Genomic DNA, 26106 nt, shown 5'->3' on the forward strand with positions numbered 1-26106 from the left:
TATAACGCCGGGCAGCATATTAAGGTGTTCTGTAAAAACGCTCCATTTGGACGCGTTTCTAGATTTCGGTTTCTTATCGGAGCGCATCCTTGCGCCCGCGGTTCTGCTCCCCGGTGGTCGCGGCGCGAACCCACCCCCTCGCCTGTCTCGTAGAACGGAGGGAAGTAGGGCAGATGTGTGTTGCGCGTCTCAGCCACTGGGGAGAAGGACCGCGGGCGCAAAGATGCGCTCCGACAAGAAACCGAAATCTGGAAACGCGTCCAAATGGAGCGTTTTTAATGAACGCCGTAAAATGTTGCCGCGGCGTTATATCCTTTTAATAATTGATCTAGTGGTTTTCGATGATGCTCTACGAGTTTCTAATTAGAACTTATGTCTATTTTTACTAATAAAACAGTCAATTGACGAATTTAATTATTCATTAGACTTATCGCAAACATTAGCCTCCCACATAATGTGCGCCTGGCTGTATAGCCCACCTGCACAAACTGCATAAGTCTAGATTTCATGACCTTTTTAAACAAATCTGAAAGGATATATCAAAATATCGAAATTCCTCAAGAGAGGAGCAAGAGGAGGAGGAAAGGAAGGGAGAAGGAGAAGAGGACGAAGGGCAACACGGGAAGAGGAGGGGAGGAAAGGACGGTACGGATGAGGAGGAGGGGCATACCCTCCCCTTAATATTTCCTCCCCTTCTCCTCCTGAAGAGCTGCGCTGTAATTCGGCATTACAGGGTGTTCTAAACATCTTTCATGTTTGTAGTTTTAGTTGGTACCATAATATAGTAATGTTCATTCTTGTACGAACTTTCTGTAAATCTATACAAATCGATTTTACCCACGCAAGAATGCATTGCGTACTTTCTCACTTCTAATAATTGAACTTAGATACGCGCAATTAGCGGAAATGCAGATTTCTGCGAGCGCACGGAAATCTGCATTTTCCCGCGCGTTCGCGGCAATACTGCATGTTAAGGATTATAATCATCCTGTTTATAGCACCTGTGTGATAGGAACCTAAACAAGCTTCTTCGCATCAGTCGTTCTGTTTGTCGTCTACACAACATTCTGGCACCTTGCTAATTCCTTTCGTAAGCACAAGCTTGCCTCAATATTTTTTACTTTAGATTGTAATGTTTATTTTTTTTATTTCTTTTTTATTTCTGACTTCATTCCTAAACTTGAATGTCGCTATTCATTGGCATACGTCTTTTTAAAGTCATCGCGCACTAAGTCTTGTGCGCCTTAATTATACAAAGAGGTCGAAAATCATTTCAGGCTGATCATCTTATTGTAGGCAATTACAAGACCATGGAAAATAAAACGAACCAATAATAGGAAAAGTGTTTTTTTAGTTGGAAGCTTCCAGTATCTTTTAATAAAATACTCAGCTACTGGAGTTTCATCTAAGGTGCGATTAACGGAATTGAAAGACATTTTTTAAATCACAATAAACCAAAAACATTAGCCGACCGTGTCACTCCGGGAAGACATTCTAAAGCTGACACACACATCTGAGCTTTAAGGTACTCACGGTTTCCGGTTGTCGCCGATGGTGATGACGTGTTTCAAGAATGGTAGACTGGAAGAAGGCAGCAAAAGATGCAACATTTTGAATGAAAGCCAGCTGCCAAGTTTCGAAGCAATAATGAAGCACCCGAATCGTTACCGTTTGCTTTTCAACTCTGTTGGCGCCGACTTCTCCAGTTCAGGGGCAATTTTAAGCAACATCTCGTAGAAGCTTGTAGGGGTATATTTATCCGCGAGGATGAGAGCCACGCACTCTGCCTGAAAGCAATAGGTATTTTTGAAGAAAGACATACAGCGTCGAAAGCTCAAAGCTTTACTTGCGTTCGGAAGGGAAGCTAAGCAAAAATGTGGTTCAACCTGAGTGCTAATGACGGGAGCAAAACACGCTTAATTGACCTGTTAACAGTAAGCTACTGCCCATGAGAACAATCCCGCTGTCGCCATTCTCGCAGGACACCGGGACGCGGTGCCATGCAAAAATCGCGCGTATTTAGTCTATTTTGACACTTTGTTTGTTAGTATCGTACTATGCGCAACGGCACGATGCCAATGTGTTTTGGCGGGTGTAGGGCAAATTAGGCTGCTCTTCTATTGTAGTTCGCAAACAACTCCCCAGACGGCGCTCGTTACTATAGAAAGGTTCGTTGCGTGCGCTGAGAGAAAGGAACGAGAGAAAGTGCGACAGAAAGCCTGATGAGAAACCGGTACGTTAGGCGTCTTCATTTTGCTGCGACGTGTTAAAGTTTTTTTTTAAAGAGACCGTCAACTTTATTTATTTTCATACAATGCGCGACGACCGTCCTTTTCTGCTCACTAAAGCGAGGAAAACATCTGATAGAGGCCTTGCAACCCATGTTTTCCTTCTTTCTGCAGAACGCGCGTCGTCAGCAATATGGTCCCATAGAACCAGTGATGCCGGCGTCCATGCTCCATGCATGGAACATTTCCATCTTTGTAATTATACAAAATCTAGGGTCCAAACCTGGAGCATTCCGGCTTGCGGATAAAACACAAACTTTTTCTGTGGTTTCCAGGACCCGTTGCGGAGGGAAATTGTAAGGTTTTGTCCTGACGATGCTTCGGCGCACAGACGGCAGGAGCTCTTAAAGAAGTGACATCACGAGGTTCGCCTGGTGCAAAGTTCCTAGAATACGTCAGGCCTTAAACTCCCTCGGAGTAGTGGGGGAGAACCCCCCCCCCCTTTTTTTCTCATTCCCTTCAGTTCGCCTTCCGCTGTTTACACCGCCATCTAGATTTTCGTATCAAAACTGTCTGTTATATTGAATACTCTTAAAAGACATCTAGACAATGTGTTTCGAAACATGCATATCCTTTAGAAAACGCTGTAGTTTTCATAACAGTTATCCGGCAAGTCAGACGACGGGAGGCGAGCCGCTGGGGAAGAGTTCGTACTGCTCATGCAAGCTGCGTCTATGTGCGTCTCCGCAACAGTGCTATTTCATTAATGGTGACAAGGTGGCTAATGAATTGTGCTTGATGTCACGGAAAAAGGCGGATGAAAATGGAGAGAGGTGGGATGATCCAGGCGCTTGCTTGTTGCGCTGACCACCTCGGAAGAAAAAAAAAACGCTCAACACTGTATATTCAACTCCGGGAGAGGAAATGTACAAATTATTTTACAATTTCAGTTAATTTTCGAAAAGTAGAATAAAACAAAAGCGACTTCTTAAGAAATCTTTTTTGTTTTCAAATTGAAGTGTTTGCAAGATTCAAGGAAACCGCCTCCTTTTCCGGTCGTAGTATTCAACTCCGAATGTATTTAACTCTGAACCATGACAAGATAAGACGGAAGACTTCATCGGAAACATCCCACCACACGAAAAAAAAAAAAAAACACAAAAAAAAACGCCGGTATTCCGCAAACGAAAAGACGGAATCTTGTCTGGGGTACACCATACTAAACTCTATTGACCTATCTCCGACTTTTCTAAGCGGCGAAGGCAGGATGCAAGTTAGGAGGCAAGATCGAAACACTCCTCTTCCCGACGCCAGCCGTAGTTCGAGCTCTTTCCCCTTAAAGCACAAGGACCAGCAATCTCTTGATGTACCTAAGGGAACGCAGTAGTATCATTAATCTAAAGTTTCTATAAAGCTTGTATTGTTATGCACTGATTGTTTAAAAAAAACAAGAAACGCACGAACCCGCACCAGTTTTGCTAGTACCGCTGTGCAATTCGCCCTTTCCAACATAGGCGGGAACTCGCTTCGGAGACAAATGACGCCGCAGTGGTCTGGTTGGAGATAACGAGTTTAATCACAACAGAGACTTCATTAGCCCAAAACATTTCCCGACAATAGAGATCCAAGCACTGGGCTACTTCCAGACCTAATTTAGCAAAACCCCTTCATTTTCAGTGAAAGCCCATTGTTTAGTTTCTACTTCGTTTTATTCTTATCGTGGCGCCACCAGTGCGACGACTGGTGTTCCACTCGTCGTTGTGATATCAGGAGCGCATAGCCGCCTCTTTCTTTGCAACCTTACTCTCTCTTGTAATGTGAAAAGATGAGGGATATCAGGGACCACGGAGGGTGACACAGTGACAGCTGGTCTGCGTGAGCTATTCCTAACAGTATACTAGAAATGGAATCCGTTAAAAAAAAACGCATCTCCACGTGGTGAATGATGTTGATTGGGGCGAAGCTCTGGTGGCGCTTGTCTGCGTAGACGCTGAGCCGCAGCATGCCGAACCTTTCGTTCGTTTTCATCCATGTCACGCTGCGGTGAAATGCTCAAATGCGTATAGGAGGTATTCACTGGACGCCATATTTGTGGGTGCTGTTTAGACCGCATGCTCAGAACGAGCTCACATTAATAGCCTGCTAAGGCCGGCAACCTTGATGGTGCTAAATGCACGCTCCGAAAGGACTGCGGAAGCTCGCCGTCAGCACGCGCTCAGCAGCTGCGCGCACGGATATGGCCGCCAGTGAATACTCCCTATATAACCACGTTCCATACCACACGTTCTCTTTCTGACATGGATGAAAACGAACGAAAGGCTCGGCATGCTGCGGCTCACCATCTACGCAGACAAGCACCACCAGAGCTTCGCCCCATTCAACATCATTCACCACGTGGAGATGCGTTTTTTTTTTTTCGCCCTACACGAGCACGGGAGCACGTGCTCACGTGCTCGTGAGCACGAGCACCCAACGCCGGACATCGGACGGATATACAGGCATGGCTAGCCCCTAAGGAGCTCCGCCCCTAACAGGTGGTTGATTCAGAGTTTTCCGATGATTCGGAGTGGTCCTAATCATCGAGCTGGAAGCTTCGCTGCTAATCACTTACTGGCGTCACTCAATGTGTGCAGATTTGTCAAGACTAAAACGCTGTCTTTCTTCGTAGCTGGCACGCTGAAGTATAATTCTTGCGTTGACCCGACTTGCTGCTCATCAGCAATGTTGAACTGGAGGGCGTCATAGAGAGCTTGCGGAAGTTCAGCTTGAAATGCGTGGGCCACCACAACAGATGTCTCCGACTCATTTGGTTCAAGTGGCATCACGCATTTTACCAGTTAATATTAAAATTAATATTTCTTATGCACCGTTTAATTCCAGCTCAAACGTATGGACAATGTGGAGGCACGCGCCGCACTGGCAGGATCGGCACGTGGAGAGATCATGCCACAGGCCAGGGACAGGGCGCGCAAGGCGGACTCACGGCGGGCGATCAGTGAGGATAGCGGGGCCAGTGAAAGTCTTAGCTCTATCATAATGGCTCTGGTATTCGTATCTACTGGATGGCGTGTCCTTCTAAATGGTGAGAGGCATACACCGGACCCCATAGGAATTTGGCGCAAAACGTGGGGCATAATTCTCTCTGGCGGGTTGGACCGCACACTTTTAGACCACATCCTTTTGGCATCTTAGCTGCGATTTTTTATTCTATTTTATTTCTGGCCCTGTTCGTTATGCTTACCTGGTCGTTCGAGTAGGTCTCAGCCAACGGACGCCATCTTTAACAAATCTGATGAAGCTCGGACACTCCGAGCAGTGCTTTTGTGTTCTCTTCGTGTGTTATTTTGTTTTGCGTTGTCCCTTTTTTATGTTTCTTTTTTCTCCTTTTTACGGTTGCTTTTGCAATATAGATCAGCCAGAAACACGCCGCAAAACTTGCGAGACCGGAGATGAATTCTACCCCACGTCTATAGACTTCAAAGCGGGTGTGGCCTACAAGTGTGACACGGTCACACAAAGCCTGGTAATGGCTGATTTCGGATATGATGGACAGGGCTCACTTCCCCAGGTGCCAGTGCCGATTTAAACATATTATCACGACAGGAAGTGCCTGGCTGACTTCTTGGCCGAGCTAGCGGCATTTCATCTTGCCAGGAAAGCCTGGAACGATTACGTCCTCGCGCACGCATTGACCGTTGCGTTTTAGTGCTGTGCAGCACCCTGGCGGCACCATGTTGGTTCCGTTCCTCACCTGGAAAGAACCCCTGCGATATTTCAAAAATTTAATTCGTCTACCTGAATACCAGCCTCGAGTCCGAAGAGAAATAGAGCGCCGGCCCACCACACGGACGAAACCATGGTCGAATAGGTCCGAGTGAAACAAGAGTTCTACGCTAGAGGCTGCCCAACGACGTCAAAGTTTGAAAGGGTTACTCGGGTCGTGCAGCAGCGCCACCCGAGAATTCTGGCCCTGCCTCCATGGCCGTGCCTATCCGACCTTGGAGTACCTGGCCTGGGACGCCCACGGCATACAAGAGTCGCTGGCCGAACTCCAGTCCCGGCCCCCACCGCAGCCCGATTAAGTTCTCACGCTGTCCGGTGCCCGGCAAGCTCAGGAACCCTGTAGAGATCCGACTCAGCTCTAGAGCTTAAATTACGGCGCGATCTCCCCCTTCCCCCTCCCCCCGTGCGCTGCACGCCTACCCCTACGGACAGCGAGATCGCGGGAGGCCACCCAGTAGCTGGTAACCCCGGCTACGTGCCCGGCCAGCTGGATCCAGACTACAGCAGGGTAAACACCGTTTGGGGTCCTACCCTTGAGGTATCATCCGGGCGCGGATCGCTGGTCCCAGGAGGGAGCAACCTAAAGGCCGCAGAGGCAAGCCCCGTGCATTCCGCCACACGGTAACTCGGTGCGCTGCTCTGGCTGTGGCCGCTATTGCCGCATCCGGAGTGACCTGCAGCGCAGCCGTCATGCTGCTTTGGAAAACCAGTTCGGCCAACGGCGTCAACCCCTGAACGCCCACCGTCTGCGGTGGCCACAGACAACCCGGTGACATTTTCATGGGTATATCCAATCCAGACTGACCCTGAGCTAATTGAGCCTCGTATGACAGTGTTACAGTGCTAAAAATTATCTGTGGCTGCACTCATTGATACCGGTGCGAGTTGGTCGCTTATTGAGGAATACATGATTGAATAATGTAAAGAGCAAAACGTGAATTTGGCTGAAACTAATCTGCGCTTACAGCGAGCGTCAGGACAAGAAATGCCCGCTGGCCAGGCCGGGAGATTACAGATTAGGTTCGACAAGAAACCCCCGTCGGCGTTCTGTTAGCCTGACCGGTATAACAGGACCAATTATTTCGGAGCGAGAACTCATTTTACGATAATAACAATAAATATTTTATTGTCCTGTTTTTGACACAGCACATAGACCGGCCCGCAGAAGCATGGGTATGCTTGTCCGCGGGACCTGGCGTCCAACAGGTTGCTTACATAGTTTTAACAAAGCATGCATTTTTTGCAGGCAACTAAACAAAACCAAACAAAGAAAATTATACCCGACAAGAGAACAAGCGAAAAACGTGGTCCATTTCAGTCACCTATCGTCTGACAGCACCATTCTCTCAGGTCTTGTTTTAGTCTTTTTAGGGAATCCAAGTTATGAAGTTCTTTTGGCAGCTTATTAAAATAAAAAGGTACATAGTATGACCTTGCATTCTTTCCACATTTAGTATAAATCCTAGGAAGAATGAGCTTTTTTGTTCACCTCAAAATTCGTTCTTTTGTTAAAGGAATTTTAAAATCACTATTGAAGTAATTTTTTACCAAAATTTCAGAACAGTACAACCTCTCAGTAGTTAAGATTCCCGCGGCATTCATTTTTTTTATCTTCCTCTACATCTTCGTACATTGTCCTATATGTGATATTACAAGCAATTTTATAAAGTATAGTATCGATTTTTGATTTTTTTATAGTTGGAACACATTCCGTATAACGTGATTCCATAACGTAGGATAGACTCACACAGTGCGTTATGTACCCTCCTTCTCAGAGAAACGTTCGCCACACTACGCAACCTGTACAAATAGGCTGAAACGGCTCTCATTTTTTTGATGATATATTCCACATGACCATTCCATAAAATATTTGCAACCAGATGAATCCCTAAATATTTGGTTGTTAGAATATAATCTAAAGGTACGCAGCTACAGGTTTTGCAACTATCTGAATGAAGGAACAGTGGAGTTGATAAGTTAACATGCTTGCACGGACTATGAAGGAACATCAACTTAGTTTTACAAAAATTAACAAAAAATGATTATCAGAAAGCCATGTTATTAATAATTCGATACCTTTCTGAAGAATTGAAAGTGCGCTCGTTTCCTCGCTATTTTCTAGTACCAGGGTTGTATCATCTGCATATTGATATACTCGAGATGCAAGAGGCAGTGCTAAAATTTGATTTACGTAAATAGTAAACAGCAAAGGTCCTACTGTTGATCCCTGTGGTACCCCCGATTTAATTCGGATTACATTACTTCTACAGACTGTTACTTTAAGCGACGAGAGAGCTTGATTCTCGATTTCGACAATAAAGGCTATAATTTCGGTGAAAATGCGAAAATAATTCCCTTTGCGAAAGAAAAAATCATCAAAGACGTTTACAATTCTTTGTAATGCCGAATTCGAGCTCAGCTCTGGAGGAGGAGGAGGGGAGGGAAGGATACGCCCGTTTGACGTCACGAGGGTAACGTCACTCGTGACCTTCGTGACCCCCGTGACGTCACTCGCGACCCTCGTGACCCTCATGATGTCACTCGTGACCCTTTTAGCCGCCGTAACGTCACTCGTGACCTTGATGACTTCACACGTGACGTAACGCGTAACGTCATTATAGGAACGTCCCATAATGCAACGCGGGGTCACGCGGACGGTGGCCAAGACAGTGACGGCGACGGCGACGCCGCTCAGCCAGGAAACGGGCGCCTAAGGTACTCTAACAAATTGTTTTTGTGTCTGGAACGCCGGCGGTAGATAGCCGCCCTAGATGTCGTTATGCGCGTTAAGCGAATCTTTGCAGAAGTTTCCTGCTACGGACCAGCAAAAGGGGCATCTTCACAGACTTTTGGATGACTTTTGCCGGAAGTTTACGGAGAGTCCAGGTAGAACCAGTATTCTGATGCCTTCCATTGATACCGAGATAGCACGGGCCTTGCGCTGCAACCCTCGCCTGATCAGAGTCTACAGGCGAGCACTTTTGAACGGGTCAATCCAGGATATGATCGACACTTGGCAGCAGTAAGTCGGTCACAAAATCCTACGGCATTCCCGACCGTCCTGGCACCAAAGAAGAAAGGGACGGCACGACTTTGTCCCGACTATCGCCGCCTTTATGCGCTAACCGTTTGCGATGCATGCCCGTACCCTTCGTCCTTACTAAAAACAGCACAAAAGGACGGGACAGAAGTAGAAGGAGCATACAGGACGGACGCTGACTAAAAACTGAATGCCAAAGTCCGTCCTCACTCTAAGAAAAAATGGAGGAAAAAAGTAGCAACGGCGCGTCTTCCTCCCTTCTACTGGCGCGCCCCCAAACGGACACCAGAAAAGGGGAGGAACGAAACGTTTTTCTCTTTCTCCAGGCAGACGGGGGCAAGCTTTCGCCCTCTCGACTCATCTTCTTTCGGTTTCGTTTCTCAAGCAGGTCGCGCACCTTGTTTAATAAATAGCTGTTGAGTTGATTGAGCTTCAGTGGCAGCGAAGGCCGCCTGTAATTCTGTCTTCTAGTCTAAACGTGCAGAACACTTCGGTTGCATTGACGTTTTTATCACTAATTTTACCAAATGAGCAAACGAAGCCGCTAGAAACACCGAAGCTCCGGAGCAATGCCAGCAGCACCACGTACACTGGGTAGGATGGCCGTCTCCGGATTGCGGGGCTCACGCGGCACGGAACTAAAGTAGCGAAACCACGCGGACCTGTGTCGACGTTTTCGACGTTATGGAGATCGCAGGAACTGCGTCCAAGTCAGACAGGTTTTGCTGCCGGGTGCCTGGGTGCCTTCCGCGCTGAGTTTGGTTCTGTTTTTCAATGCCGAGTGCAACCGGCATTCAACGAGGTTCTGTATTTGTGCGTCTCAGCAACATAGCAGCAACATCGTATGGCAGTGTTGTGGGTTGTGAACATAAGACTGGAAATATCGCGGATGTGACCGTGTCTTTGCGCATCAGTGGTGTAACAAGATGCGATCATAAACCGTCGGGCATTGATGCCGCTGGTCGGGCCGTAATCGGAGGGGGTGGGGTGTCGCAGGTTGACATTCCGCTTTACATTAAAAAGTTTAATACCACTTGAGGGATTAGGTGCAATCGATCGACGTGCGGATAGTCATGTTGGAACGCTGGCCTGAACAGTAAGCTCCTATCGTAGAGTGGCCAATGTGACTGTCGGTTGTCTCGTCCCCGAGAGCGATTGCGCTCCGGCGAAAGGACAACAGTACGAAAAGTACGGAAAGTACGTATATTTACTGTGTGGAATTTTAGCATTAAAAAACAATAGTTGGTTAAATTGGAAAAAAAGCTACCCTTTATTTTGCTGTTTAAATATACTACGGTTCCTGGAGAAACTGCCCTCCAAGTGGCGCGCTGGGATGAGCGCTAGAGGTTTTCGAGCTCGCCACGGCGTAGCTCCGTACACTTAACACCTGCCGCAAGTCGCAGCTTTGACTGCATTGAAGTTGATCGAAAAGCGATTTGTCAGCCCGTGAAGCATCACTTCCAGGTGAGTGAATATCCGCTCTACAGAGATTAATTCAAGACGGCAACTGCAGCTTTGCGCGAACAGCACAAATAGAAAAACAAACACTACAATAAAAATTCAGGCCACGACGTGCCGTGCGGGGAGACAATCTCATGGCTTCGAACCGCATTGGAGCGGCTTGATTTATTGCTTTCAAATAATTACGGCGTGATCGAGCGCTTGCTTTTTAATAAGAGATTCATCCCCTGAGCCATTCCAAATGCTCTCAGAGGTATGACATTGCTGGAAAAAAATCAACATGCTTGTAATATTTTTTATTGCTTATTCAGTCACCGAAAAATTCTGTACGTTCAAAACGACCAGTATAAAAGACGGAAACGCAGAGCACGGGGTAGTGCTCGGGCTAGTGTGGTGTGCCGGTGTATTAATGTTTGTATGTGCTATGTATGTGTATGTGCTCAATGTATGTTCACCTGATACTTGTACTATGCGTAATGTGTGTATGCGGCCATAGTGGCCTGAGAAAATGAAATTATTTTTTGTAGAACATGAATCGGGCGGTACCTAGCGCCACCTAGCCTAGCAACTTGCTATTAATCTGCTTGACCCTGCCATCTGGTGGCAAGCGATTTAACCTTCTTTCACGCTCGCGTTAAACAGCGGCTTCGAGTTTGTTCTTTTGAGAGGGGCTTTTGGTTTCGCGTATTGGTTTGCCATTTCTCCGTGATGTGCGGTTGGCGAAAGAATTGTGACTCGAGGAACACCAAAGGTAAGACGCAAAGTGCGCGAAGTAACTGTGTATCGGTTGTCTCCGTTTAACATCGCAGTGCTGTCGACGAGAAGACCGAGTAACTGCTTTCGAAACGCAAATTTCTGTATTTGTGGGGGGAATCTGGCTTCGGAAATAAACACAGTTCGCGGAAAGCTCGTGTTACGCTTTTATTTGCTGCTCCTCTCGTCCCGTACAAGAGACGTAGCGTCCTCGTTAAGCCTTATTGAGCTCGATTTGCTCGGTTCAGGGCCGCCATAATGAGATGCAGGCGACGGAGGAACTTTGCTCCCCTGCTTCAGGGACGAAAGTTTCTCTTTTTCTAAAGGAACATAGGTTACAAGACCGTTCCTCCCCTGAGAGAGGACTATCCATACCCTTTTTTCTAAGAGTGTCGTGTCCTTCTTCTTCTTCTGTCTCGTCCTTTTGTGCCTTTTTTAATAATGTTGTTCGAGAACCAACTAGCCCAGCAATCCTTTCTTTTACCGTACCCTTTCGATAGAGCCGATCATGCACAACTGGGGAAACCCCGTCTACTTCGCTAATCTGGAATGCAGTCGCGTTTTCCCCCAGAGCGAGGTGGAACCAGCCGACATTCTGAAAACTGCTTTCATACGCTACCGAGGACTCTGCGAGCTTGTGCGCTTGCCTTTGTTCCTGAGCGAATCTCCAGACATGTTTCGACGCCTGTTGAACTTCGTTCTAAAATATAAACGCCACTACTATGCCATGACCTATATCAATAACCGTAAACTTCTGGCGATCTTTCGAAAAGCGTCTTATGCACATTCCGACAACCCGACAGCGCATGCAGAATTCTAGTTTGACTGTTCATCTGGAAAAAAAATGCATCTTGGAGCCTCGAAGATTAACCTTCTAGCACTTGTTATAGAGAAAAGAATGCTTTGTAGCAATGAAGACGAGCTCAAAGCCATTACAAAATATCCGCCTTCATAGGCGGACATTTTGTAATGTCCGCCTATGAATTGTGAGAAGCTTCCAACGATATCTAGGTATGTTTGGGTTCAACCGCCAGTTTATTACTCAACGGGCGAAAATAGCGGGGTCCTTAAATGAACTGCTGTGCAAAGGCTGTGCAAAGTGATGTTGAAAAGCAGCACAAGGAAATGCCTTTCTTCAACTGTCCAAAGATATCGCCGCCACAGCATCATTGAAGCTCCCGGATTTTATTCGAAATCTCTTGCTGGAAACCTAAGCGAGCGGTTAAGGTTTCGGCGCCGCGTTGCTGCAAGCATTTGATGGTGGTTTGCGCCCAGAGCGTTTGCTTGCTATCCGCTTACAGCGGCTCAACTGAACTATATTATTAGCGCCTACCCATCATATTCTGGCTGAATAAATTTAACATGTACCTCAATCGCGCGGGATAAATTATCCAGTCGGATAAAGCCACCTGGTCCTGGTTTCAACGAATGAAGAATCCATTATTGCGCTATGTACGCTGGGCAATTATGCTGCAAAAATATTATCACTCGATCGTGCACATACCAGGTTAATGGTTAATAAAAAAAAAAAGTCGTATACGCTTTGTCACGGGCACGGCTTGCCGTAGAACCTATGACACCAATGATGTAGCTTCTATAGGCCCCGGCTAGTGCTGAGGGGCTTTAATCAACCGTGGAGACCTACGCAAAGCGCAGCAGGAGGACGGATTTTGTCTGCGACTTTCAGAGTGATTTAGACCACGAGACGGACGCAACGCCAGTCCCTGACATGGGTTTCGCCTCCTACGTGCGCACAGAGGACGATCTGCTACTTCGATGTCACTCTACGGAATCTTCACTCCGAGCTGATACCTCGACGACTCCTCAAGAATTAAGCCGTGCTGCTATTTTACCAGGCATTCGTCACGACGTACTGAGGTGTGCTCGCTCATGTCCAGTTCGTCAAAAAGCCAACCGCGCGATGGTCAACCTCCCGATCTTATTTAGTCACTCTTTAATCGGTCCCCATAGGAATGCGTTGCTGTCGACGTCATGGGCCCTCTTCCACGTAGTCCTCGTGGCCGCCAGTATTTTTGGTCGTCACGGAGCTCTTTAGGGAGTGGGTGGAGCTATTTATTTTGCAATCGCTGACGTCTCAAAAAATATTTTTTTATGTAATGGAGACCTTCACTCGCCTCGGGTTTCCAGCGAAATTAATTAGCTACAATGCTGTCTATCTTTAAGAGACATATGCGTCTCATTGAGTATACAACCTAGAGATAAACGTATCCCTACCATTAACAATATAATATTACAAAGAGGGTGAACCTGAATCTAAAATCGGTGTTAATCGCTGACACTGGACGTCTGCGTTACTGGGTAGCGAAGCTTTCGGTGCTTGTGATTGCAAACCGCGCAGCTGTTAATCTATCTACTGCTTTTAGCCCGTGCAGTTTATTATCGGTAAAACATGAACCTTTCCGCTCGAGATCAATTTCCCCGCCAAGGATGGTTGTGCTGCTCTTTCTTACAGCTAGTTTGCTGAATATGTGCGATGAAAACTCAGGCACATCGTTCGTGATGCCCAGGAAACTCTGGACGTCGTACGGTAGCAGTGGCTTGCTCAGTGCATCCGAACTCACCAGGACGTGTAACTCGACGCAAGAGACCTGGTGCTGCGCCGCACGCATATGCGCAAAAACGCCGCCCGCGGTTTTACGGCTTCTCACGACAATGGGTGGAACGGCCTGTACCGAGTACATGAGAAGGCCTCATGCCTCACGTACTGCACATTCATTCATTGCCAACCTGGTCGACTTACAGGATTTGCCCATGTCACTGATCTCAAATGGTATCATTTGGCTGGTGAACCCTTGCAGGTTGGAAGCGACGCCGGTCCAGGCTGGAGAATAAATTCACCGTCACCGATGAGCGCGCTGCTCGATTATGTAGCCAGTTTGCAGAAAACGGACTCAGGAAGATCGTGCGTGATGCCCGGGAAAATCTGTACTGCGCGCGACTGCAGCAGACTGGGAAGTACAACCGAATTCTCCGCCATGTGCAATTTGACGAAGGAGACCTGGTTCTGCCCCGGAAGCGTCCACTCCGTTACGACGCTAGGGGGTAACAGCTTCTCTTTCCGATAGGTCGGACGGCCCGTATCGAGTAGGCTAGAAGGTCTCGCGTCTCAAGTACACGCCCTTTAATTCGCATTTGGTCGACCTACTGGAACTTTAAATGTCCCCGACCTCAAATGATATTATGATTCGGCTGATGAACCCTCGCAGTGGGAAACGGCGGCTAACCAAGTGGTAAGTAGGATGCCATCTACATCCGCGGAGACTGGCTCCAACATGGGCGATACACAAGAAGACTAAGAAGATTGGCGCACTTGGATTAGCCGAATACAAATAATTTAATTACACGCACACGTTTGAGTGTTTGCTAGCGAGTGTGTGCGGAATGTACCTGGCTCTGTTCTTGAGACATTCATTCGCCGTTTGTTGCACTTGACAAGGAAACTATTTAAACCAAGAAGAGCTGACCTTGTGTTTTTATTCTTGCATTTAATATATTATATTCTACAATAAACGAGTGACGCAGCGGTCCTGCTCACTCCCGCCACTGGCTCCCTGAGAACAACCGGGTCGTCACCACCCGGCTACGGGGCACTAGCAACGCCGCCGACTTTCGTCCCGCCCACGCCGGGGACAGGGCTTGAAACTCCGACTTGAGGACTTCTTGACCATCAGGGTCTAACCTTCGCCAGCCGGTCACTTCGCTTCTCATTGTCATCACAAAACACACAGCAGAAATGAAGAGATGGGGTCGGGCGGGGGGGGGGGGGGGGGGGGGCGGGGGGGGGGGGGGGGGGAGCGAATGCGGGGCGGTTGGCCGCCCGGGAGTGATGGCCGAGGAAAGAGCTCCCGAGACGAGCCGGGGACAGGGCGTGCGAGGCGTGATCGCGGCTGGAAATGGTGGGATCAGCGAAAGACTGGGCACCATCGATAAAGGTTGCGTTTTCCTATCTCCTGCCTGTCGCGTCCTTTTTGCGGCTGAGCGGCAAACACCGGATCACAAAGAACCATGCGACGAGCAAGTGTTTTAAGGTGCATATTTGGCGCGTCGGAATGTAAGAAGTAGTACGCCAACCAAAGAACGACATAGACAAGACACAGGGAATGTGCGATGACGCGGCAGTCAAGCGCACACCGCCATGGGTTGGGGTCGGGGGAAATTAAAACATGAGGACGCGTTTGGTGGGTAAGAAAACGTACGAGGCGTGCAAGGAGCAGACAAACTTGCACACCGTTTTGGCATCTGGTTTGGCCAACACCTAGAAAAACAAACTTGAATAGCACTAACGCATTACATTTTAGGCCAAAACTAGCTGGTGATGGTAAAACATATTTTAAGAAACAATCCCGAAACCGGGAGAAATACGAAGGACCCCAGAACGACACAAAGTCTAACACGTCTAAACTTATTTGACATAAAGTTGCGGTTCACATAGGCAACCTGCAATGTTGTTTGTTTGGCGCTATATAGCGATTGGAACAAGAAACATTGGTATGCCTGGAAGGGGCGGCTGCATAGTTCAAACTAGACCTATTACTTGGTGGCGTCGCTTAGCCTGGTGTCTGAAGCAAAAATAAATGTTGTGTAGGCCAGGACGTCGTGGGCGTATGACATGTCAATGCGGCGGGAGCTTTGTCTGCAACGGCCTATTCGAATCAATGGAAAGAGGAACGTGACTACGTATCGTGGAGTGCGCAGTACCGCACAGGAGTGTGAGGCTTCTGGCTGCGTCATGCTACAATATGCTTTCGTTGCGCTCGGATACATAGCGCAGATTCAAGCCTTCGCAGCATATTGTGGGGCGTAGCGTTCATCCTGTGCTAACTTACAACGATACATAAATCTTGCTCTGCTAAGTTCGTTCTTGCAGTGGCCGGCTGTGTATATGGTTTAAGTTCTTCCAACAAAGCAAAAGAAGAAAATAATTCACAAATACATGAGTAATATGGACATGAAGCAGATGACACAAAAATAACTTCAGTGTTATTTCGAAACAAATAGAAGTAACGGACAAAAGTGGGTTGGCGCCCCACCCCATAGTCAGAAAAAGATACACGAAAAGAAGTGAAGCTTGTGGACCAGCCTCGCCCAAAAAAACCCATAAAGAACCGAGGTCCCCAAAATTTTGTACACACAAAGAAATGCGGTTAGGGTAAACATAGAGTGGACAACGATCAACCTCAGCATATAGCAACACTAAGGTTATTGCATGGTTATTTCCCAACTAACAAAAAAATAAGATTTGTAGGTATACTTTTAGTTCCGCGTCTAAATTTAGGGAAGGTGAATATACCGCAATTCAGGTATTTATACTAATTGATGGGGGACTCCTTTATCAACATTTTATTATCATCTCTATAGGTTAAGACATCTAAGGTGAACTGCCAGAAAAATACTTAATTAATACATTTGACATAATATCTTTACATTTATAAATATGGGTCCTTATTTTGATTACAACGTTTGTGCTCAGTTAATCAGTTATTGGACAACGTTTCGTTTGGCCACTGTAACATATCCAGCAATCAAAGAATATTTTAGATAAAAATCCCGGACAGAAGCTCACCGGACAAAAGCTAACTGGACCAACGCGCATTGTAAAAAACCTCATCAGATTTTTTACAGACACGGACAAATGCTCCATACTCTTACCCGGGAACCCGTACGAATGCGCACCGGAATACATATGTTTGCTTTCATACATGAGCTGAGATCACATAAAAAGTGATTCAGCGCCTTCTGAGAAAAATAAAATATTAAGGACTCGCGCAAAATATGTTATTGTTAATAAAATAATGTTCATGAAAACTTTAAAGCGAATACATCCTCCCACTGCCTCAAATACTTTTCATATGTCTGAAGGTGATCATCCACAAGCAGGACGGTTTGAAGACCCTTTGTTGCCTACCGAACCCCCTTCAACGGGGGCTAACCTTGGAAAGCTTACACGAGAGCAGTTGTGACAAACGCTTGATCCTGTCAAAGGCATTCGATCAGCCTCCAGACACTTTGATGATCCTGTACCATAAGCTTGCAGAACCGGTTTTTCCACCCTTCGCAGATGTTGTTGGGTGCTCATGACTGCCTCGCTCGCAGAAAAAGCAAGTGCAACTAGCAATGTCCTTAAGTCATTTTATATAACCCTCCCCCCAAACACAAAGAAAAATAAAAACAACCCCCGCACAATTTCCCAATGTCTGTCAGTGGTGTTAAGTTAACAAAGTTCAAAGATTATAATTTTCAGTATATTCTTCACTGAGCGAGGTCAGTTACGTCGGAACACACAAAAGCAAAAAAAGAAAGGTGAGCTTTTTTCGGGTCCGCCGAAGTAGTGTGATTGAGCTTTTGACGGGATCCGCAAACTAGGCGAGCTTTCGGCTGGTGAGTTTCTGTCCGGTACCCTCTGCAGGATGAGATTTTGTCTTGTGAGCTTTTGTTCGGCTACCCGAAGCACAATTCAGATCTTTTCCTCTGTGCCTTTCGGAACATGCAGTTTTCGCGGAAGCAAACGTAGTCAAGCGATTTAGTTTATAGTCATTCTTGAACAGTGCGCCGATACCGTAACTGTGGCCAACTGAATTGAGACTATGGGAGATCATGTGGGAAAGGAGATAACTACGCGCTGGGTGGGATTGCGAACGTTCTTTCTTTTATTACTGAACGAAACGAGCTGCGGCAACTGTTGGAAAATATGATCCTCCAGATAACCAGCTGGAGCACCAAAACGGTAAAAAGACATTGTTGCGAGGACCCTCTAGAGTTCAAGGATGCCTTCTTGAGAGCATATGTTTACAAGATACCGTACAATGCCACCTTTATATTTTTAAGGCAGCTACGAACGGACAGAACAGGTTTTGATTTGGTTGTTTTGATCTGCGGCCAACAAAATCAAGATGAAGTCTTCAACTGTATATCTGAAACCTTCAAGCTACAATTTTACGGTCTCCTCGCGGAACAAAAAGGAAACTCTGGCGTACCTTCATAAATTCAGTTTTCTATCGACGCTGCGAAAACACAATAAATTGTACAAGCCAAATTGTCGTTCACATAACGCCTTATGATGGTGTTATTAGAGAGCAGTTATAAAAGAGACCCGGTAGTTCAAGATGAAAAAAAAGGAACGTAAATATCTGGAAGAAGTGGAACTACGCCCGAAGCGCTGCATGCCCCCTCCCATGTTTCTGAATACAATTCTGATTACCGTATTTTAATAGCGTGGCCTGTATATATAATTTTTAAAATTATGAGGAAATTAGATGCCGTCTTCTGCCTTACGTTTCCGATGGCGTTCATCGACATGTTTATTACAATATTTTTTTATCGCTTCCACGTAATTTACTCAGGACCACATTTTTGACAACCAAGAATGCCGATGAGCATGCACTTAAAAACATGTGCGTGAATTGGAGATGACTTACCTTATTCAAGCAAGACTCAACTTCAGAAGGCGTGCAGAATGTGTTGAGGCCAACCTGGAGAGCAAAAAAAAAAAACGTGAACCAGGATTGATTGCTGCACACGGAGTCAGCACAACGCATTGCAGCCAAATAACTGAATCGCATTTACCATTACAAGTCCCGCCTTGGACGCAGCATAAAGAAGCTGTGCCCCTTCGTAAACTCTCGGAGACAATATGGCCACCCTAGATCCTAAAGGAAGTTTGAGGGACACCAGGCTTGCAGCTAGTTGATCTACCTATAAGAAAAGAAAAGCGACATTCTGTCTCAAGCGATTTTAGAGCGCAGCTCTTAGGGGCCCGTTTCCGGCTTGAGCGGCGTCGCCGTCGGCGTCGGCGTAACCGCGCGGTGCATCATGGGAAATGTCCCATAATGCACCGCGCGAGCCCACCACCAAGGTCACGTGACCTCGTGGGGGTCACGTGACCCCCCGAAGTCACGTGACTCCCCTGAGGTCACGTGGCCCCCTCCTCGAGGTCACGTGACCCCCGCCGATGTCGCGTGACCCCCCGATGACGTCATCGTCACTGATGACGTCACCGGCATCCACATCGTCATCGTCATCATCACTGATGACGTCACCGGCATCCACATCGTCATCGTCATCATCACTGATGACGTCACCGGCATCCACATCGTCATCGTCATCACTGATGACGTCACCGGCATCCGCATCGTCATCGTCATCATCACTGATGACGTCACCGGCATCCACATCGTCATCGTCATCATCACTGATGACGTCACCGGCATCCACATCGTCTCGTCATCATCACTGATGACGTCACCGGCATCCGCATCGTCATCGTCATCATCACTGATGACGTCACCGGCATCCACATCGTCATCGTCATCATCACTGATGACGTCACCGGCATCCACATCGTCATCATCACTGATGACGTCACCGGCATCCACATCGTCATCGTCATCATCACTGATGACGTCACCGACATCCGCATTGTCATCGTCATCATCACTGATGACGTCATCAGTGACGTCACTGATGTCGTCACCGGCATCCGCATCGTCATCGTCATCATCACTGATGACGTCATCAGCGACGTCACTGATGACGTCACCGACATTTGCATCGTCATCGTCATCATCACTGGTGAAGTCATCAGTGACGTCACTAATGACGTCATCGGTACCCGCATCGTCATCGTCACTGATGACGTCATCAGTGACGTCAGTGATGACATCATCGGCATTGGGGGTCACGTGACCCCCAAGGTAACGTGACCCCCCCCTGGTTAGTTTAACCCCCCCCCCCCAGTGCCCTTCCCTCCTCCTCCTCAAGAGCTGCGCTCTAATTCGGCGTTACAGGGAGTTGTAAGCGGCTTTCATTTTTTTTATTGCCGCTGCGAAAGTTTTTTCTATATTTATTTATTCCCATTTCCAACAATCACAAACATGGTCCACTTGCGCCATCTATCTTCAGACGCCGGTAACCTTTAAAAATATAACGTGGGTTCTTGATGGGCGTTGACACGCCTCAGGGGGCCTCACGTCGCGTCAGCGGGGTCACGTGACCTGGAGGGAAGGGGGGTGTCACGTGACTTCACGGTTATGCCGACGCCGACGGCGACGCCGCTCAAGCCGGAAATGGGCGCCAATAGCTGCGCTCTAAAAAATTTCATTTCTTCTTAAGGTAGCGCAGGTTCTTTTATCAGTTAAAACATTGTAGACGCGATATTTATTACCTAGGTTATCGCGCAATATCTTCATGCCAACAGATCATTGTGTCAGTACTTCGCTGTCATGGACTGGCTTTCAGTCTCCGAGTACCATTGGAGCTCGTTTCGAAGCGAATATGCGTCGGCGGTCACGCAAGTTAGAAAAGGTATGTGATCTTTGAAATAGCGACCTTGGGGAGACATGTAAAGCTGATCCTAGAATGTCTTCTAATTTCCCGACTTTCGGTGGATATAGCCTCCAACGAAAGGGGGTTTAAAAAGAAAACATTTCGGCCAAATCTGCCTGGCTAGGTGAGTATTAAGAAAAGAAACTGGAAGTACTCTAACCAACTGGTTTAAATTTCCCGAAGTTTCGCGGCCTGCTCGGTCGCGTGTTCACGGGTGACTTATTTGGTTGGGTGTTCGTCTTTCTCTTCTGCTCCTTGTCGCTGCCGTTAAACTCGTCTTCTTCTCTTTGTGACTCCTCAAAGTCCGTGACTATAGGTGCTTGGGAGGGTACCGATCGACCGGTTCAGGTTGTTCTTGGTATGCTGGATATGCCAGGAGTCTAAATAGAGTTGTTTTTTGCAGTTTCTTTCGGTGTCCAGGACGGAACTGCTGTCGAAGTCGATGCCGTGGTTATTCTTTTCTGCATGTTCCACTAGAGCGTTTCCTTGCACGTCCGTCTTTTATATGTCATAATTACGTCAGCGAAGACGTTCGGTGAAGTTCCTGGTTTCTCCCACATATGAGGCGTTGCAGTCGGCGCAAGGAATGCGATAAACAAGGCCTTGGGCTTTTTCTTTTGAATGACGATCTTTTGGAAGAGGAAGATGATGGCCAATGGTCGAGACGGGCTTGTGTGTCACTGCTATGCCGTAAGGTCTGACAGCACGGGTGAGAACTTCGCTCGTGCTTCTGAGGTACGGGACGCACATGCGGCGGGAGGGAAGGGTTTTCTCGGCTGCAGATGGGTGGCGAAGTTTCTTGTAGATATTGTTCACGAATCTTGTTGGGTATGCGTTTTTACGAAGGTCCCGTTTTATAATGTCAACTTCCTCTTTAAGTGCCTTATCTGTGGAGCAAACCGTGATGGCACGTTGAAATAGTGCCGAAACTACTGAAGATTCTTGAGATGTGGGGTGGCCTGATAAAAAATTTTGGAATTGTCCTGTTTGCGTTGGTTTTATATACACCTCAAATATTAAAATGTTGCCTGATTTTTTTCACAGAAACATCTAGAAATGAAATGCAACCGTTAGATTCACGTTTACGGGAGGAAATTATGCTTATCTCGGATTTTATAAACTCGTTCGGGGTGAAAACTCCGGAATGCCGGGCTTTATACCCGAGAACGAAGGACCCTGGGTGTGACTCGTGGATTTTCTCCTTCTATTCTACTATCCTATCATTTCAGAGCTATCGTGGGTGCAGCTGATATAAAAAGACGAGTCAGCATGCATTATAGTTAAAGAAACAAGGACTGAAACAAATAATAAGCGCTATGTTTTTTCTCTGGTTCGCGTTGTCAAAGTTGACTGCATAAACCGATGAGCGAACAGATATGGTCAAGCTACATATGTTTACTGAGGGTTTCAGAAAAGGTGGAGAAATTCGAGATTGCAAAAACTACGCATCTCTACAAAAAAAAAAAAAAAGGTTCTTGTCGTTTTAGTTCCAATCCAGGGTCTATTTAGGAAAATTATTAAAGTTCGGGATATATAGGTTATTAATTATTTTCGCGTAATTAATTATTTAAATGTTGAGTTTAATGGCATGCTTTTATTGGGAAACCTGCTGAGCATCATCTAAAAACACTAAATAACAAAATTGAAGTGCGATAGAAGTCACGCGCTGCATTTTACAGCTTTCTGAAAAATAGTACAACTTCGGCGGGGTTTTAAGTTTCAGTTTTCCATCGGAGTGCTTTTCCACATCGACCGTACCGCGCCCCGCGGAGCAATAGTGCGACCAACATCTGCTTCGCTGTCCTCGTGAAACGCAGCTGAGGCAGGTTACACTATTTCTCCATGGCGCGCGCTGCCATTGGTGCTGAAAAGCGCTTCGACTGCAAACCGAAACTTTAAAACCCGTCGAAGTTGTGCAGTTTTTGAGAAAGCTTTAAAATGCAGCGCGTGCCTTCTTTCGCACTCCAATTAATTTTCTTTAGTGTTTTTCTATGATTCTCAGCAACTTTCCAAAAGAACCCAAGCCCTGAAAGTCAACATTTGGAAAAAAAATTATTTACGCAAAAATATTTATCAACAAAATTATTCTGGACTTTAATTATTTTACCAAATAGGCCTCTGGCTTAGGACTAAAACGACACCTGCCCTTTTCCGGTGCAATCCGTAGTGTTCTCAAAATCGAATTTGTCTACCTTTCGTGACACAGCCTGTATATCGCTTGCACAAAACGTCTGCCGTGCTGGTGTAAGAAGCCTGCCGGTAACGTTGTGGAAGGTGCGGTGTCACGCATCAACGTGCGTCTTGTGATTTTAATAATACACAAAAGGATACGCTATCAACTTTCCAGACCTAAACGCAGGTACTAAATATTCGTTACTGAAAGCGCTTAAAGGGTCTAAATTTTGCCTTTGGTTCATTTTATTAAGGCGAAAACCTTATATGTATCATTGCTCAGTCGACCTTAAAGTCCTTGAGTAAAAACACGTCGGCGACAGAAAAGATACCAAAACGTTTACGAGACCACTTAGACGAATTGGAGGCAATAAATTTAAGAAGGACGACAAAGCGAATTAAAAGGAATCAAAGTGATATTAGAGGAATTAAAGTGAAATAAAAATAATTAAGGGGAAGTGGGAGTAATGAATGGGAATTAAGAATTATACAGCGAATAATGTCAAAAAAAGAGTATCTGAAAGAAAAGAAAGTGAAACAAAGTAAACAGTGTGTCTGTCTTTTACGGATATGCACTTGGGTTTTCACCTTCAGGTCGTCTTAGGGGTAACCTAAGAGACACTGAGAAAGTTTGTGAGGTGGTTCTTTATGTTGGAAATTTGACAGATGCACGACCATGCATCTCTGTTCTCCAACTTAAAGCATTTAAGATATTCTCAACAATGCGCTTCTAGCATAAAGAGGGTGTCTTTTATAGTACTGAACACACCTCGTTTGATTTCTTTGAAATATGGTAAGTTGTCGGTGCGGTTTAAACCGTTGAACCACTTGGAATCATATTTATTAAACTAAGAAACCGCTATCGAGTTTTCTTGCGCAGGCCTGTTTTTCTATTTATTCATTCGCGCAGCGTTGTTCGTTGAGGGGTCCAGAATTAAGATTCCTGGCGGTATTATTTTCTTCTTATAAGTGAGGTAGACTTATTCGCAATATTTGGTCTAGTTGGCCTACGTTGTCACATTTATAAAAATGTCCTCAACCCGGTCGTGCTTAACTGCTTTCTCAACAAGTCCAGTGAGTTTTTACCTGCTTGGTTTTTTTCGTAATTGTACCTCAGGCGGTAGAACACAGCTAATTGAACCTCGTCCAGTCAACTTGAAGCCGTAGAGCATTCCTTCTGGGCGCTACCAATGTACGAGAACCACTGAAAGAAACTAATGAATAACTTCGGAAAGGTTACCATCAACACCAGCACAATGCAGACTCATGTTCCCAAGAAGTGCATGAACCAATTGGTCTGCGGTACTTTGAATGGTGCTGGACAAGATCGATGAGGTGGGAATGTCTCCTTGACTTTGAAAAACAAAATTTCAACCTAATCAGTGCCTATCGTAACATGGATAATGTCCGTCCTAATTTCTCTACGCGTCCCGCCTCAGAAGCCATGAACAGTCGTCAGTCTCTTTTTTTCTTCTCCTTGTTCAGCTACTTGTTTTTGCCATTCCTCCTCTCCCCTCAAGACGGACAAATTCACCTCGCTTCAGGTAGAGTGTCATTCCGCCCTACACACATTTATTTCCATTTTAATCGGTTTAATTATGTTTTACTGCAAGATGAACAACAACCTGCACGCCAGCACTTAAGAAAACGATTTCCAGGAAACAATTTGATCTTATGATGCGGCCAAACGGAACTTAGATTTGCACAAAACAGATTGTACATGAATTCTAAGGACGTCTATGTCAAAAATAGTTTCCAGGACGACTACGGAAATCAGATTTTTCCGTGGCCAGGCGAGAAAAAATTACGATCTCAGAAAGATCTTATTTCTGTCATTTCTTTGGTAACCCCAAAGTCATGCTCATCGCCTTCGCTGAATTGGTTATAGAGGCCGACAACTACAGTAAGAACGTTGTTTTGTGGCAAACGATCCATGACAATGTCCTTTTCATCAATACCTTGATTGCTTGTTCCCCTTCCCCCTGTACAAAATAGGAAGTCGTGCCTAACCTCTCAGGTTAACCTTATCATCATAGTTTTCTGCTCTCTCTTTTGTTTCATACTCACAATATGGGTATCGAGAAGGGTCACTTGCTTCAAGCTGGCTCAATAGATAGGCAGCACATGTAAAAAGAAACACATTTAAAATGTATATATTTATCACGGACTGACTTTTCCTTACCACGTTTGAGCACATAACATGTAGCTCTCGCGGGTAGGGCATATCAATGGCACGTACACTTAATAGGCTTATCGTGGCTTTAATAGGCTGTCACGATCGTGAACTGGAGGAGGAAAGAGAAGAAGACGAGAAGGAGACCGATGCGTGGTGTGGGGAAAAAGAAAAAAAAAGAAGAGGTTTGGAACGAGCATCAAGGGGAACGAGACAGCACTGGTCCGGTGAACAGCACGGCGACTTCGGCTACGCTCCGGAGGAAGCCCCACCCGAGGCCCGCTCCCGGGAATCTACCGAGATCAACCAACGAGGCGTCCGCCGTCAGAGCGGCAAGATGATGTTCTTCCCCAAGGAAAGAGACCTGAGAGCGCACCAGAGCCGGGACACTTCAAGGTTGTGAGTGCTAGGGGTGGAGACTTGGGTCTAGGGGACTAAGACAATACTGTACCGTACGGTTTCTGATGCCTTTCGCTTTTGTTTATTTATGTAAATACATGTACACACGGTGAAATTTCGTAACCTGTTCGTCCGGGTCCTCTGATTTCGGGGTCCGTTTCGGTTGAACGTGAAAAATTGGCGAGCCTGCCAGGATCCATTTTTTTTTCATCAAATTTTTGCTTGAATCACGTCGACCGGGACACCTAGGGATCTGTGAAACCGGACGCAACAGTATGGAAAACGACAGATTGATCGCGGCCGGGGAAAAGTTAGGTTATGTAGGGGAAGAATTGAAGAAATGGGTTGAGGATGAAAAGGCTAGTGCTCGAGAAGAAAGGGCAAGGACAAGACAGGAACGGGAGTTGGAGGGAGCACTGTTGGAAAAAGAACGAGAGGTTCTACAACTTAGACTAGCGCTACAGGAAGGAGCGGCGTCGGGTCGCGAAAGGATCCGAGGCGAAGGGGAAGGTGCGCCGCCAGGACACGGACACCAATTTAGTCCTCACAAGTTGATTCCCCAATTTAATGAAGACCGAGATGATTTAGATGCGTATCTACAGCGTTTCGAACGCACCGCGACGGGTCTCGACTGGCCCCAGCAAAAGTGGGCCACGACGTTGAGTCTTTGCTTGTCCGGGGAATCACTGACGGTAGTTGGCCGCCTGCCCCCAGCAGACGCGCTAGATTACGCGAAAGTCAAGCTTGCACTCATG

At 46.5% G+C, this 26106-nt stretch overlaps 1 protein-coding gene across 1 annotated transcript in view; it reads right to left on the reverse strand.

The window, feature by feature from the left end:
- Positions 1–26106, reverse strand: part of LOC120836260 (putative acyl-CoA synthetase YngI) — a 155158-nt gene that overhangs the window by 69122 nt on the left and 59930 nt on the right. The window contains exons 3-6 of the mRNA XM_040217904.3: positions 18850–18978; positions 18702–18755; positions 1669–1787; positions 1534–1581 (exon numbers count right to left, since the gene is read on the reverse strand). Coding sequence (XP_040073838.1) covers positions 1534–1581; positions 1669–1787; positions 18702–18755; positions 18850–18978 — 350 coding nt within the window. The remainder of the gene's footprint in view (positions 1–1533; positions 1582–1668; positions 1788–18701; positions 18756–18849; positions 18979–26106) is intronic.

This window comes from Ixodes scapularis, unplaced genomic scaffold (genome assembly GCF_016920785.2).
Source record: "Ixodes scapularis isolate PalLabHiFi unplaced genomic scaffold, ASM1692078v2 PGA_scaffold4__175_contigs__length_147842914, whole genome shotgun sequence".
Lineage (NCBI taxonomy): Eukaryota > Metazoa > Arthropoda > Arachnida > Ixodida > Ixodidae > Ixodes > Ixodes scapularis.